The following is a 13,844-nucleotide window of genomic DNA, read 5'->3' as shown; positions in this document are numbered from 1 at the left end:
GAGCACGCATCGTATGCATCTTTACTGACACTGAAAAGAAGACTGAGTTGCATAACTTTATTGACGTGGCAATTTTATATGTTTTGCCACAGTAATACATTTGGCAATTTAGATTAAAAAAAACAGAGAAATACTGGAGAGGAATAAAAGGGCAAGGAAGGGATGAAGGAGTTTAAAAGGGATTACTGGCTGGGAACAGAATGCAGCTGTGAGGCAATGGCAAAAAGCAGATGTAAGGGAAAGAGAGGCTGGGTAATTGGGACATGTGCTGGGAGTGGAGCTATGGGGAGAGGAATAGAGGGGCTAGGAAGGGATAGAGGGGTTATTGGCTAGTTGAGAGAATTCTGCTGTGACGAGCTGGGGCAGAAAGTAGTTGTAAGGGGAAGAGAGTCTGTGTAATGTGGACCGAGGCTGGGAATGGAGTTGTGGGAAGGAATAGAGGAGCCTAGGAAGGGAATTGAAAGGAGTTATTGGTTGGGAGAGGGAATATTGCTTTAAAAAGCTAGACATGTTTGAAAACTGTAAAGGGAAGAGAATCCGAGTGATGGTGATAGCAAGTGGGAGTGGAGCTGTATGAGTGGAGAAGAAACAGGCTGCGAGGGTGGCAACAACTCAGAGAGCATAGGCTGTGATGGAAAGGAGCTGGGAGGAGACATGATTTGAGAGAGGAAGAAGAGCAGGCAGAGTGGGACACAAACTGCAGAGGAAAGAGGAGGCATTTTTAAAAAAAAATTTATTTATTTATTTTGTTTTCTATCCCATTCTCCCCAAAGAGCTCAGAATGGGTTACAGGTTAACATATGTAATATACAGTTAATGGGTCACAATTTGCCATAGTTACAGTACAAGTTTTATTGATAACATGTACTAGGTAAAACATAATCTGTGTGGAACTGGAAAAAGAGGGGCTGAGAGGAAAGAGAGGTGATGAAGGAAGTAAGTGACATGAAAGTGAGAAAAGGGTGAAAAGTAGCATGAGGGATAACACTAGAAGGAACCTTTATTGATTAAGACCCAATTACAGGCATTATTTGTAATAGACTTAGAAATTGCAGTACTCATTGTTGGAGGAGTGGCCTGATGGTTAGTGTGGCGGACTAAGATCCTGGGGAACTGGGTTCAGTTCCCAATGCAGCTCTTTGTGACACTGGGCAATTTACTTAACCCTCCATTGCCCCAGGTATAAAAACCCCCAACAACTTAGATTGCTTACAAACCCACTAGGGACATTGAAAGTATCTGCATACAATATCTACAGCCCTGCATACATCTAATTCTGCTATAGAAATTAGTAGTTATAGAAAAGGAGCAAGTGCAGTGGGCAATATCTATAGGGTTGACCATTGTGTCTTTGAAATAGGTGTGTGTCCTTTGCGCAGTTCTACAAAAGTCATGTAATTGCGATGAAGGTCTTAATGCAGGGGTGTCAAAGTCCCTCCTCGAGGGCCGCAGTCCATTCGGGTTTTCAGCATTTCCCCAATGAATATGCATGAGATCTATTAGCATACCATGAAAGCAGTGCATGCAAATAGATCTCATGCATATTCATTGGGGAAATCCTGAAAACCCGACTAGACTGCGGCCCTCGAGGAGGGACTTTGACACCCCTGTCTTAATGTATCCATATTTGGTAATCATGCTCTAATCATTTTTAATTTGCATCCACTTAAAGCATTGAGAAAAAGGCAATTGAAATTTCTTCCTCAGTTCTGTAAAGGTTAGCAGCCATTAGCTATCCATATACCTCTATTTCTCCATAGTTCCCAAGAAAAAGTATGTTCTCTGACTTTTATCATGGGGTTCTACCATGTAGAAAAGCTTTTGAATGGATATATTCTATTTGTTGTTACTATTTGGGTTTCTGCCAGGTACTTGTGACCTGAATTGGCTGCGGTTGGAAACTGGGCTAGATGGACCATTGGTCTGACCCAGTAAGGCTATTCTGTTCTTAAGAAAATGAGATGAGAAAGCAGAGAGACAGGCTATGGAGAGACAAACATATGGAGTAACGAGAAATGAAAGAACTGAGAAGACTGGAAAGAATTCATAAAAGACAAGACCAAAAATAAGCAGAGACAGATGTTATAAGACAAACTATGAACACAAAAGTAAAGATTTCTGTGCTTGCTAGGTGGGGTATAGCTTTTATTTTGCCATTCTCCTCCAGCCCTATGGTCATCAGGACAAATAAATTATATTACTGAAGAGACATGAGATAGCAGAAGAAATTTTGGCTATATGTGATGCTGTGATCTGAAAAAGTTTTATAAGGGAGAGGACCTAGAGTCAAGTCACAAACTGAAAAGAAAAATGGAGAAAGGAACATTGTTTTATTTTTGTGGAAAAGGAACATAATCATCCTGCCTGAGTGTGGGTGGCATGGTTAGACCAGGATCAACTGGAAGGGTTATGACTGGTATATTTAAGGAATGTGGGTGGGAAGGAGGAAAAAAAACTCATCAGATGGAGTAAATTGAAGGGTATGAGTTGGGTTTGGGGAGGAAGAGACCTGTGGGACATTCAGTGCTTCACTAGCTCGTCTTTTAGCCACGATCCTTCCAATATGTGCACCACCTGTTTTGCTCTACATCTAAACATGGCCTGGGCAGCGTAGCTTTGTTTTCCTTTTTAGAGACATGGTAATGTGTGCAGGCTTGAGCACCCCCAATAATTAAAAAAAGTTGGCTCCTATGTGTCGATATATTTTTGAACAGGAGAATGTCTTGTGGGGGTTGATGTACTCTGGGGATTGAGAATGGATGAGCTCTTTTGTGAAGTAAAAGGTATTTTATTTTGTTCTTGCCCTGGCAGTTTCTTACTTCTTAAGACTTCCAACTCAATTGGAGCCTGTACTGTCTTGCACCCTTTCTTACTTGAGTCCAGTTATTGCAGCCATAGGGTTTCCTCCGAGGCAGAGCAATTACAGTCCCTAAATCTAACCCCACATGTCATCCTTATGAGTTAATAACACCTCCTCCCTCTCTAGGACCTGTGTATATAGCCTTCTTAGCATCTCCAGCACTGACTAGCCTGAGGAGTGGAAAATCTGATATAGAAGTTCAAATCAGGTCCTGCTACTGGGCTTCTTCATATTCAATATCTGGTTTACATTCTTAAGGATTTAGGACATACGTGTTGCCCAAAGGAACCACTGTGTGTGTGTGTGTGTGGGGGTGTTGTTTCTTAAGTAAATATGCTCATGTTTCCATACTCTTTTTGCCTGCAGTGGATCCCCAGTATGCCATATCAACAGAGCTAATCAAGAGCAAGGACCTGCTACTCTACAAGGACATCTGAACATCTGCGAGTGGCTGAAACTAGGGAATATCACCTGAGAGGGAGAAGGTTTGATGTGAGAGTGAATATCTTAGGTGTACTTTACATGAAAGCCCCCATCCGCTTCATGAGGCCAAAGTCTGAGGTAGTGACTTTTACAAGTACCTATTGTAAGGGAGCCCAGCCATAATATTATAGTTTTAATTTGATTGCTTCTTCTACAGATGCAATATGTCACTGGCACTTTATTGTCTAGTCTGCTCTAGAAGAATAGCAACAGCTGATCCATCTACAAAAAGTGGCCTACAGTGGAAGAATCTCAGTAAGTATCACCACTCTACAAGTCAGAATTAGAGTAGGCATTGTTCCCCAGGATTTCAGAACAAAAGGTCCTTTTTGTTCTCTTGCAGAATCTCAGGATGCAGTAAACAGTGCCTTTTCTTGTTTTGGTTGTGTGTAGCCTGGCACAAGCAACATAAGAAAACAATATTTTCCTTGCTGTGAATTGTTATAAGGAAATTGACAAAAGAAATCATTAATAGTTTGGGTCTTGTTGAGCAGGTTTGCTTCAGATGCTCGACACTGCTGCTTTTGAATACATTTGCAACCTTCCCTTCCTACCTCTGATTGCTCAGTCTATAACAAAAATGTGCTGTCTAGTCCTGAGTATTCCGCCTCTTATCCCTGACATCCTGATGTTGAAACGTACCCTCCTCTCCCCTCTTTAAGATCAACCACTTGTGGGCTCATGAATCAATGTTGCAGAATCCCTCAGTAATCCTTTCTCTTTAAAAATATGAGGAACAGTTAGTGCCCCCACTCTCATCTGTCTCTGAGCACTTTCATGCCAAGAGCAATAACCACAGGGAAGTTTGGAGGAGCATAAGCCACTCCATTGACCCAGAATGAGTTTGGTAGCTGGCAGCAATCCTCAAAGCCTGCCAGCTGAAAAAAAAACTTATTGATGCTAACAAACATGGCTGGCTGTGCTCCACCATTCCTCTGCTGCTGATTCTGCTTCTGTATTTTCTCCCATAGTGCTGCAGCTACATGCATTGAAAACCACATGGTCATCGATGGGACGTGCTGACCACAGAGTTTTAGTGCATGTGAGTAACTGCAAACCCCATGGGATGAAATAGAACAGTGGAAAGAGAAGACAGCTTTTCATAGCATACATGATTTGGAGCTATGGGAAAGAAGATAGAAAGTAGGTGCTAGTGAATAGAAAGAGGCAGGAAACAGATGCTGGTAGTGGAACGACAGGAGAGAAGGGCAAATAGAGGAATGGAAAGAGAACTGAGAAAGGATGTTGGGGGAAACAGAGCTGGGGAGCAGTTATGAGCAAGAGGAAACAACCTATCTAATTTCCATATATAGTTCAAACTCCTTTTACTAACTTATTCGTTCTGCAGTTCCTCAATATCTGTTCTCTCTTATCTCTCCCTACACCTCTCTCCAGGGACTCCTGTTTAAGGAGCAGTATCTCCTTAAACAGGGTTTTGATGTGACAGCTCTGTCGGTTCAGGCAGCAATGTGTGGCGGGCTAGTGGCTCGGGCGTGCTTCTTATCTCTTGGATGCCATATATGGCTTCTGCCAAGTCTTTGGCCTTTGGAGTGGTGGCACGCTGTACCTTGTAGTTTTGCGCTTGGTCGGCGGATTCAATGTCCAAGGCTAGGTTGACAAAGTTTCCTTTTAAAGGATCTTTCTTGTTCGGTGTGGACCTGGACAGGTTGATTCAGACTCTTCACTGATTCCTCAGTGCCTCATTTGCCTGAGGATAGGCCTATGCCGCTGGCTCGAGGTGGTGCTGCTCATGGGCGTGACCCCCGCCGGGTCCCCTGCTGCCCGTCCTGCCCCATTACTCCATGCCAGCGCCTATTTTGGTTCTGGTGGTCACACAGCTGCAAGAATTTTATCCAAAGTGGGCAGACATCATGTCCGATCAGTGGGTTCTGGAAGTGATTTGGGACGGCAATGCTCTGGAGTTTGCCCGGTCCTTGCCAGACTGTTTTCTAGTTTCTCTCTGCAGGTGGCGTGGAAGTAGCAAGCTTTTTGCCAGACCCTTCAACGATTGTTAGATCTTTACACGGTGGTTCCAGTTCCCTCATGGGAATGGGGCACAGGTTGGTACTTGATTTACTTTGTGGTGCCAAAGAAAGAAGGGACCGTTCGACCCATCCTGGATGTGCAGGGGGTCAACAGGGCTCTTTCCATGCCTTCCTTCCTTCCTCTGGGAAACTCTGCGATCTGTGATTCTGGCAGTTCAGCCGGGGGAGTTTTCTGACCTCTCTAGATCTGACCGTGGCCTACTTGCTTTTTCCCATTCGGGCCTCCCATCATCACTTCCTGCACTTTGCAATCTTGGGACAACATTATCAGTTTTGTGCACTTCCCTTTGGTCTGGCCACGGCTCCGCAGACATTCACCAAGGTGCTGGGGTTGTCGCGAGGGCATTCTTGTTCGTCCCTACTTGTTCAACTGGTTGATTTGAGCCAAGTTGTTCCAGGAGAGCACTTGTGTCACGGCTCGGGTGGTGAAGTTTCTGCAGTCGCTGGGATGAGTATTCACCCTTGTCAAGAGCCGGTTGTATCCATCTTAGCATCTGGAATATTTAGAGACTCTGTTTGACACCTCCTTGGGGAAGGTCTTCCTTCCGGAGGCTCGGGTAAGCAACTTACAATCTCAGATTCACCTGCTTATGGCGTCCTGGTGTTCGCGAGTGCAGGATTTCCTCTAAGTCTTGGGGTTGATGGCGGCCTCCCTCGATGTAGTGAGGTGATGGCGGGCCCACATGTGTTCTTTTCAGTATGCTCTTCTTCGGAGGTGGTCGCCTCAAAGGCACAGTTTGGATTACCCTGTTCTGCTTCCGGGCTTATCTCGGGGCAGTCTTCGTTGGTGGCTCCAGACCCCCCATCTTGTACTAGAGGTGAGCCTGGACCAGCTGCGGTGGACGATGCTGCTTACAGATGCCGGTCTTCTTGATTGGGGAGCTCGGTGTCTAGGTCACTCAACTCAGGGCACCTGGTCCATGGAGGAGACTTCTTGGTCGATCAATGGCTTGGAGACCAGAGCCATTCATCTGGCGTTGCTAGCCTTCCAGTCCTTTCTGATGGACAAGTCAGTCAGGGTTCTGTCGGACAATGCCAATTCAATCATCAGGGGGGCACCAGGAGCAATTTGGTGGCACAAGAAGTGACTCTGCTCATTGTCTAGGCGGACTCGCATCTTCCAGAAATATCAGCATCCCACATGGCCAGTGTGGAGAATGTTCAAGCAGACTTCCTAAGTCGTCACGTGCTAGATCCTGGAGAGTGATGTCTCAGCCCGGTGGCTTTTTCATTGCTAGTGCAGTCTTCGGGTCAGTCCCTGATGGACCTGATAGCCACAAGTGTCAATGCCAAAATACCCGCTTCTTTAGTTATCTCAGAAACGGTCAGGCCGAGGGCCTGGATGCTCTGGTTCAACCATGGCCAATGGAGGGGCTGTGGTATGTTTTCCCTCTTTGGCCATTAGTGGGCAGAGTTCTTCTATGCATAATTCGCCATCTGGGCCTCATGGTTCTGATGGCTCCAGATTGGTCTCGATGACCGTGGTACATGGATCTGGTGAGGCATCTGGTGGTGGATCCTCTGCCTCTCTTGGACAACCTTCTAACTCAGAGTTCCTTTCCAATATTCGATACGGGTTCATTTTGTCTTTCAGCTTGACTCTTGAAAGGGTTGCCTAGGTAAGAAGGGATATTCAGATAAAGTGATTTCAACTCTCTTGGGGTCCCGGAAGCTTTCCACCTTTCGGGCTTATGTGAGGGTTTGGCATCTGTTTGAAGAGTGGTGTGATGCGTGTGGAGTGGTCATCTTAATGTTCTTTCAGGATGGCCTGGATAAGGGACTGGCTTGGCCTTCTTTCTGGGTTCAGCTTGCAGCCTTGTCAACCTTTCGTGGGTTGTTGAAAGGTCAGCGTTTGACTGCCATTCCTGATGTAACAAAAATCTCATGCATGAATACAGGTTGTTCGGGACGGTACTTGGAGAGACTTCCCAGGAAAGAGACTTGAGAGTTATTATCGACACATCAATGAAGTCGTCCACTCAATGTGCGGTGGCGGCAAAAAGGGCAAACAGAATGCTAGGAATGATAAAGAAGGGGATCACGAACAGATCGGAGAAGGTTATCATGCCACTGTACCATGCCATGGTTCACCCTCACCTGGAGTACTGCATCCAGCACTGGTCGCCGTACATGCAGAAGGACACGGTATTACTCGAAAGGGTCCAGAGAAGAGCGACTAAGATGGTTAAGGGACTGGAGGAGTTGCCGTACAGTGAAAGATTAGAGAAACTGGGCCTTTTCTCCCTCGAACAAAGGAGATTGAGAGGGGACATGATCGAAACATTCAAGGTACTGAAGGGAATAGACTTGGTAGATAAAGACAGGTTGTTCACCCTTTCCAAGGTAGGGAGAACAAGAGGGCACTCTCTAAAATTGAAAGGGGATATATTCCGTACGAATGTAAGGAAGTTCTTCACCCAGAGAGTGGTAGAAAACTGGAACGCTCTTCCGGAGTTTGTCATAGGGGAAAACATCCTCCAGGGATTCAAGACAAAGTTAGACAAGTTCCTGCTGAACCGGAACGTGCTCAGGTAGGGCTAGTCTCAGTTATGGCACTGATCTTTGATCAGAGGGCCGCCACGTGAGCGGACTGCTGGGCACGATGGACCACTGGTCTGACCCAGCGTTGTCAATTCTTATGTTCTTATGTGATTCGCTTCTTGCAGGCGGCCAAATTGCTCAAGCCTCCCATACGACCCTCTGTTCCATCTTGGGATCTGAATCTAGTTCTTTCAGTGCTAGTGCACCCTCCTTTTGAACCGTTGAGTGACTGCTTTTTGCAGAACCTTACTCTTAAAGTGGTCTTCTTAGTGGCCATTACTTCCGCTAGCCGTGTTTCTGAGCTGCAGGCTTTCTCTTGAAGGACTCCCTTCTTGGAGTTTTCTAGGGAGTGGGTTGTCCTGAGGCCTGATCCTTCTTTTCTGCCAAAGGTGGTTTCTCTTTCATGTCAATCAATCTGTAGTCCTCCTGGTGTTGGGTAGTGGGGAGGGCTCTTCTGAGCAACGACAGCTGTGCAAGGTGGATGTTAGTCAGGTCCTTCGCTCTTATGTGCAGTGGACCCAGGAGATCAGGTAATCAGATCATCTCTTTGTCCTTCTGGCGAGTCCTTGTAAGGGTGATGGCATTTCTGAGGCTATTATTGTGCGCTGGATCAAGGAGAGTATTGCTTCTTCTTATCTTCTGAAGATGAAGCCTGTTCCAGAATTTCTCTGGGCTTATTCCACTAGGGGTCAGGCAGCTTCTTGGGCTCAGTTTTCTCTAGTGCCTCCAGTGGATAGCTGTAAGGCTGCAGTCTGGTCTTTGCTGCATTCCTTTGTCAGATACTACCTTGTAGCTGTTCAAGCGTGTTGGAACACAGTATTCAGTGAATGTGTTCTGGTGTTGGCCCTTTGGGGGTCCCACCCTTGATGGGTACTGCTTTGGTATGTCCCATCCGTAAGGAACTATACCGGTCTACCAAGTGATACAGAAGGAGAAATTAGGTTCTTAACTACTAATTTTCTTTCTGTTAGCTTGTAGACTGGCATAGTCCCCCACCCTATCTGTCTTTGTGTGGTGATTGCGGGTTTTTGCTCGTGTGCAGATTTTGTTTTTTTTGTTTTTTTGCAGGTCCTAGTATTTTTCTAGGGCCAGGGAGAATTAAGAACAGCGGTGATGGCTCAGCTAGCTTAGCTGGTGAGCTGTGGGGATGTTTTATCTCCAGGATTCAGTTATACACATATTCCAACAGTTGTTTAAAGATGTTTGTTGTTTTCTTACACTCCTGTTTGGAGTGTCATTTACTGTTTTTCAGTTAAGAAATTTCCTAGGTTCTGCTTGGCTATTCGGCAAACTGGAGTAGCAAGAGGGGCATGCTATACCGATATACAAGTTTGATCTCAGTCTCCACCTTCTGGTAGCAGTGAGGTATAATACCCATCCGTAAGGAACTATACAAGCTAACAGAAAGAAAATTAGCAGGTAAGAACCTAATTTCTCCTTCTTTTGAGATCTTTTAAAATCCCTTACCAGACTTATAAGCTGCTACAATCTTCTTTCTGAAGGCCTCAGACAGCTCTTTTGATCTCACCATGGTGTTCACTCTCACCACAGCAGTCATGAGCACACCAAACTAAATGTCTGAGGTTTAAGTAGGGCAAACCTCCTTCAAAATACTGAGTAATGATCTAATCATGTGCACCTGATATGATACACCTGTGTGATTTGAGCCACTTTAAGTGGGAGGATATGTGGGGGTGTCCTAATTTATTCCTCAGTTAGAAAACACATTTGTGTTGATATTTTTTGTTTCATGAGTAACTCAAGGAAAATAAATAAAATTCTGAGTTGGATGTTCTTTCAAAATGTTGCACCACTTTTTCCTTTAAAAAAAAGGGAGGGAGCATAAAATACATTGTACATTTTACATAGACACCTTGTTACAAATTGCCCCCTTTGGGGGCAATTTTCAACATAGCTCACCTAGGTATAAACTCTATGTATACTTTCCCTGTTAAAAAAATTCCTACAAGTACAACAGAGCTTTGCTCTTATTTTTTGTGTAGACTAAAATTATACTTGTGTACATTTGAGAACATTGGGTTTTTATTTGGATTTCTTATTTGCAGGAAAAATTGCAAAGATTACTGGACCCCTTTTCCTTGGGTAAGTTCTGCCAGTGTGCAATAAAATCATCTGATCTGGTACAATGTCAGGTTAGCACCCCTAGCTAGTCAGGTTTTCAGGATATCTACAAAGAATATTCAAGAGAGATTTTTATGCAATTTTCTTAATACATATTCACTGTGAAAACATCTACCTTTTATCCCAGGACAAGCAAGCAGGTATTCTCACAAGTGGGTGACGTGATCCAACGGAGCCCCGATGCGGACGCCTCACAAGCAGACTTGCTTGAAGAAACTCGAATTGGGTGACGTGATCCAACGGAGCCCCGATGCGGACACCTCACAAGCAGACTTGCTTGAAGAAACTCGAAGTTTCGAGTCACCCGCACCGCATGCGCGAGTGCCTTACCACCTGACATCAGGCGCGTCTCCTCAGTTCTTACTTTTCCACGGATCCAAGAAGTCCATCTTCGACTCTCTGCGTGAAGTGTTTTTCACTTGTGCCTTCTTTCTCTGCGGTTTTGGGTTTATTTTTCTCAGAATCGCCGGTTTTCTTCTTTATTTTCTCTTTTTTCAAAAAAAAAAAATTTCTTCCATTCGTTCGACCGGGCAGGCCAAGTGGCCGCAGCCCCGTGGCTTCGATCTTGCGGCGGAGCTTTTTCGGCCTATGTCCCAGCCTGCAACCGGTTTTAAAAAGTGTTCCAAGTGCCAGCGCACAATTTCCCTAATGGACCCTCATCGACGCTGTCTTCGGTGTCTCGGGCCTCAACATCTCCCGAAATCGTGCCGGCCTTGCTCAACACTTAAGCCTCGTGCTTTCAAGCATCGTTGCATCTTGTGGGAGCAGCTCTTCGGTATGGAGTCTTCGATGGAGCTTTCGTCCTCGAGGGGTGCTTCGCCTTCGACATCATCCGATGCGCTCCAGGCTTCCCCACTTTCTGCTCCGAGCCTCATCAAACCTGCCTCGTTTGTACCGGCTATGTCTTCGACGCCTGCTGCGGTGCCTTCCTCTGTCTCTTCAGGTCAGGTAGCACAGCAGCCCATTCCCCCGGTAGTGCTTAAAGTGCCCAAGGCTTCTAAGTCCAAGCACTCTCACACTGCCTCGAGGGAGCACGAAGCCCGTGCAGGTGGTCCCGTTGGAGACGCGGATCCATCCTTGCCGGCTTCGTTCCATTTCATTCAGCTCTTTACTACCATGGGGCCGAAGCTTCTCTCACAAATCCAGCCTGTGCCTGCGGAGGTCTCCCGCGAGGTCGAGCCGCCTCCTGTGACTCAGTCATATGCACACTCTCTACAGGGAGCAGAGTCTCTGCGAGTGTCTGGTCTGGCAACTCGGCATGCATCGCAAGGAGCAGAGTCTTTGCAAGTGCCTCAAGGATCTTCCACTCAACAGCCTCTGCTTTGTTCCACAGTCTCCAGCCCTATCCATTCTCTGGGGGCTTCGGCGGGGACACGCTTTCCTCGATTGTCGAGGCCTGCTTCCAGGCACAGCTCACATCATCGATCGAGGCATTCTTCGAAGCATTCATCCAGGCATGCCTCGCCTCATCGGAAGCAGCTTTTTCTTCAATATTCTCCACCAACTGCTTCGAACCTCCCGCTTCCGGATCTCAAAGACCCGGTGGGTTCTCTTTCTCCATCCAGATCACCTTCTTCATTGGAGCATGCTGCTTCGACGTCCTCGAGTCCTTCTCGAGGCCAGGCTTTGGCAGATCAGCTGTCTTTCTCATCTTTTCTACGCCAAATGGCAGCTGATTTGGATATTCAAATTGACACTGGCTCCAAGTTTTCCAAGGAGTATCTAGAGACCATGCATCTCCCTCAACCTCCTGCTGAATCCCTCAAGCGTCCTCTTCACAAACTTCTGGATCAAACCTTTGCCGCTGTCTGGAAACTCCCTAGTCCATTCCAGCTGTTCTAGGCAAATTGGATTCCAGATTCAGGACTGTACATCATAAGGGATTTGACCATGCTCAATTGTCTCACCAATCCCTTTTGGTTGAATCTTCTTTGAAGCATTCTCACCCTTCTAAGGTGTATGCCACTGTTCTTCCGGGAAGGGAAGGGAAAACAATGGACAGGTTTGGTCGTCGTATCTACCAAAACTCTATGATGACCTCCAGGGTCCTCAACTACAATTTTCATTTCATCACCTACTTTGAATTCTTTCTATCCATCCTTCAAAAGTTCATGCCTTATCTGGATTCTCGAGCACAATTTGAATATCAAGAAGACCTTGCATCCTTGTCCCAACTCCGGCTGCAGCTTCTTCAGTCCTCCTATGATGCTTTTGAGCTGTCTGCTCGAGTTACTGCTTGCTCGGTGGCCATGCGGTGTCTGGCGTGGCTCCGTACCATCGATATGGATCCTAATCTGCAGGACCGGCTGGCTAATGTCCCTTGTGCTGGCAATGACCTCTTTGATGAGTCCATTGAGGCGGCCACCAAGAAGCTTTCGGACCACGAGAAGTCCTTTGCTTCCATTCTTCGGCCGAAGCCGAAGCCGGCCCCTCCTCGACCTACACGCCCGCCTCTGATTTACCAACGGCTTTTTCCACCTAAACAGGCTCCTGCCATTTGTCAGCCTGTCAAGAGGCAAAATCCACAGAAGCAGCAGAAGCCTCAACCACCTAAGGCTCCTCAGCCTTTTTGACTGTTTGGAAAAGAGTATAACCTTCGTCGTTCTGCCATTTCCCGTTTTTCCCCCTATCGAATGTCGTCTCCATCATTTTTACCATCGATGGACGACTGTTACCACCGACCTCTGGATCCTTTCCATCGTCCGGGAGGGATACTCTCTTCAGTTTCATCAAGTTCCTTCGGAACATCCGCCAAGAGAGTATCCTTCCAATTCTACCCAGACCGCCCTTCTTCTTCAGGAAGCTCAAGCTTTGCTTCAGCTCCGTGCCATCGAGCCAGTTCCTTTGGCTCAGCAGAACAAGGGGTTTTACCCCCAGTACTTCCTTGTTCCGAAGAAGACGGGCGATCTGCGGCCCATTTTGGATTTCAGGGTGCTCAACAAATTTCTGGTCAGAGAAGAATTTTGCACGTTGACCCTGGCATCTCTGTATCCCCCTCCTCGAGCAGAACGACTGGTTATGCTCTCTGGATCTCAAGGAGGCCTACACTCACATTCCCATCCATCGGGCCTCTCGTCAGTACCTCAGATTTCGGGTGGGGATCTACATTATCAATACAGAGTGCTCCCTTTCGGCCTGGCCTCGTCACCCAGAGTCTTCACCAAGTGTCTGGTTGTGGTGGCCGCAGCGCTCAGGAACCATGATCTTCAGGTGTTTCTCTACCTGGACGACTGGCTCATCAAGAATTCCACGTCCCAGGGAGTTGTCCTAGGGACCCAGCGGACTATTTGGTTCCTGCAGAGTCTGGGATTCGAAATCAACTTTCCGAAGTCCCATCTCCAGCCTTCTCAGACTCTTCTGTTCATCGGAGCTGTTCTGGATACAGTCCAACTCAGAGCGTTCCTTCCTCAACAACTTCTGGAAGCTCTTCTCCTTCTTTGTCATTCAGTCTCCTCTCGCCCGTCCATCTCAGCGAGACACATGATGGTTCTTCTGGGTCACATGGCTTCCACAGTACATGTGACTCCTTTTGTCAGACTTCACCTCAGAATTCCTCAGTGGACCCTGGCATCTCAATGGACGCAGGTTTCCGACCCTCTGACTCGACACATCCAGGTCACTCCTGCTCTGACACAGTCTCTTCATTGGTGGATGCTCTCTTCCAATCTATACTTTTTCACACGCCCCCCCCCCCCCATCAGAAAGTTCTCACGACCGATTCTTCAACTTACGCTTGGGGGGCTCATCTAGATGGTCTCCGTACTCAAGGCTAT

General features: G+C 46.7%; 1 protein-coding gene across 2 annotated transcripts in view; it reads left to right on the top strand.

Moving 5' to 3' along the window:
• SERAC1 (serine active site containing 1) overlaps positions 1-13,844 on the top strand; it is a 139,444-nt gene that overhangs the window by 7,740 nt on the left and 117,860 nt on the right. For both annotated transcript variants that reach the window (XM_033937027.1, XM_033937029.1), the window contains exons 2-4: positions 3,227-3,421; positions 3,501-3,598; positions 9,996-10,032. In XM_033937027.1, the coding sequence (XP_033792918.1) occupies positions 3,508-3,598; positions 9,996-10,032 (128 nt within the window). In that variant the 5' untranslated portion in view covers positions 3,227-3,421; positions 3,501-3,507. The remainder of the gene's footprint in view (positions 1-3,226; positions 3,422-3,500; positions 3,599-9,995; positions 10,033-13,844) is intronic.

The sequence above is a fragment of the Geotrypetes seraphini genome, chromosome 3, assembly GCF_902459505.1.
Source record: "Geotrypetes seraphini chromosome 3, aGeoSer1.1, whole genome shotgun sequence".
Lineage (NCBI taxonomy): Eukaryota > Metazoa > Chordata > Amphibia > Gymnophiona > Dermophiidae > Geotrypetes > Geotrypetes seraphini.
This window is presented reverse-complemented; position numbering and strand designations above follow the sequence as displayed.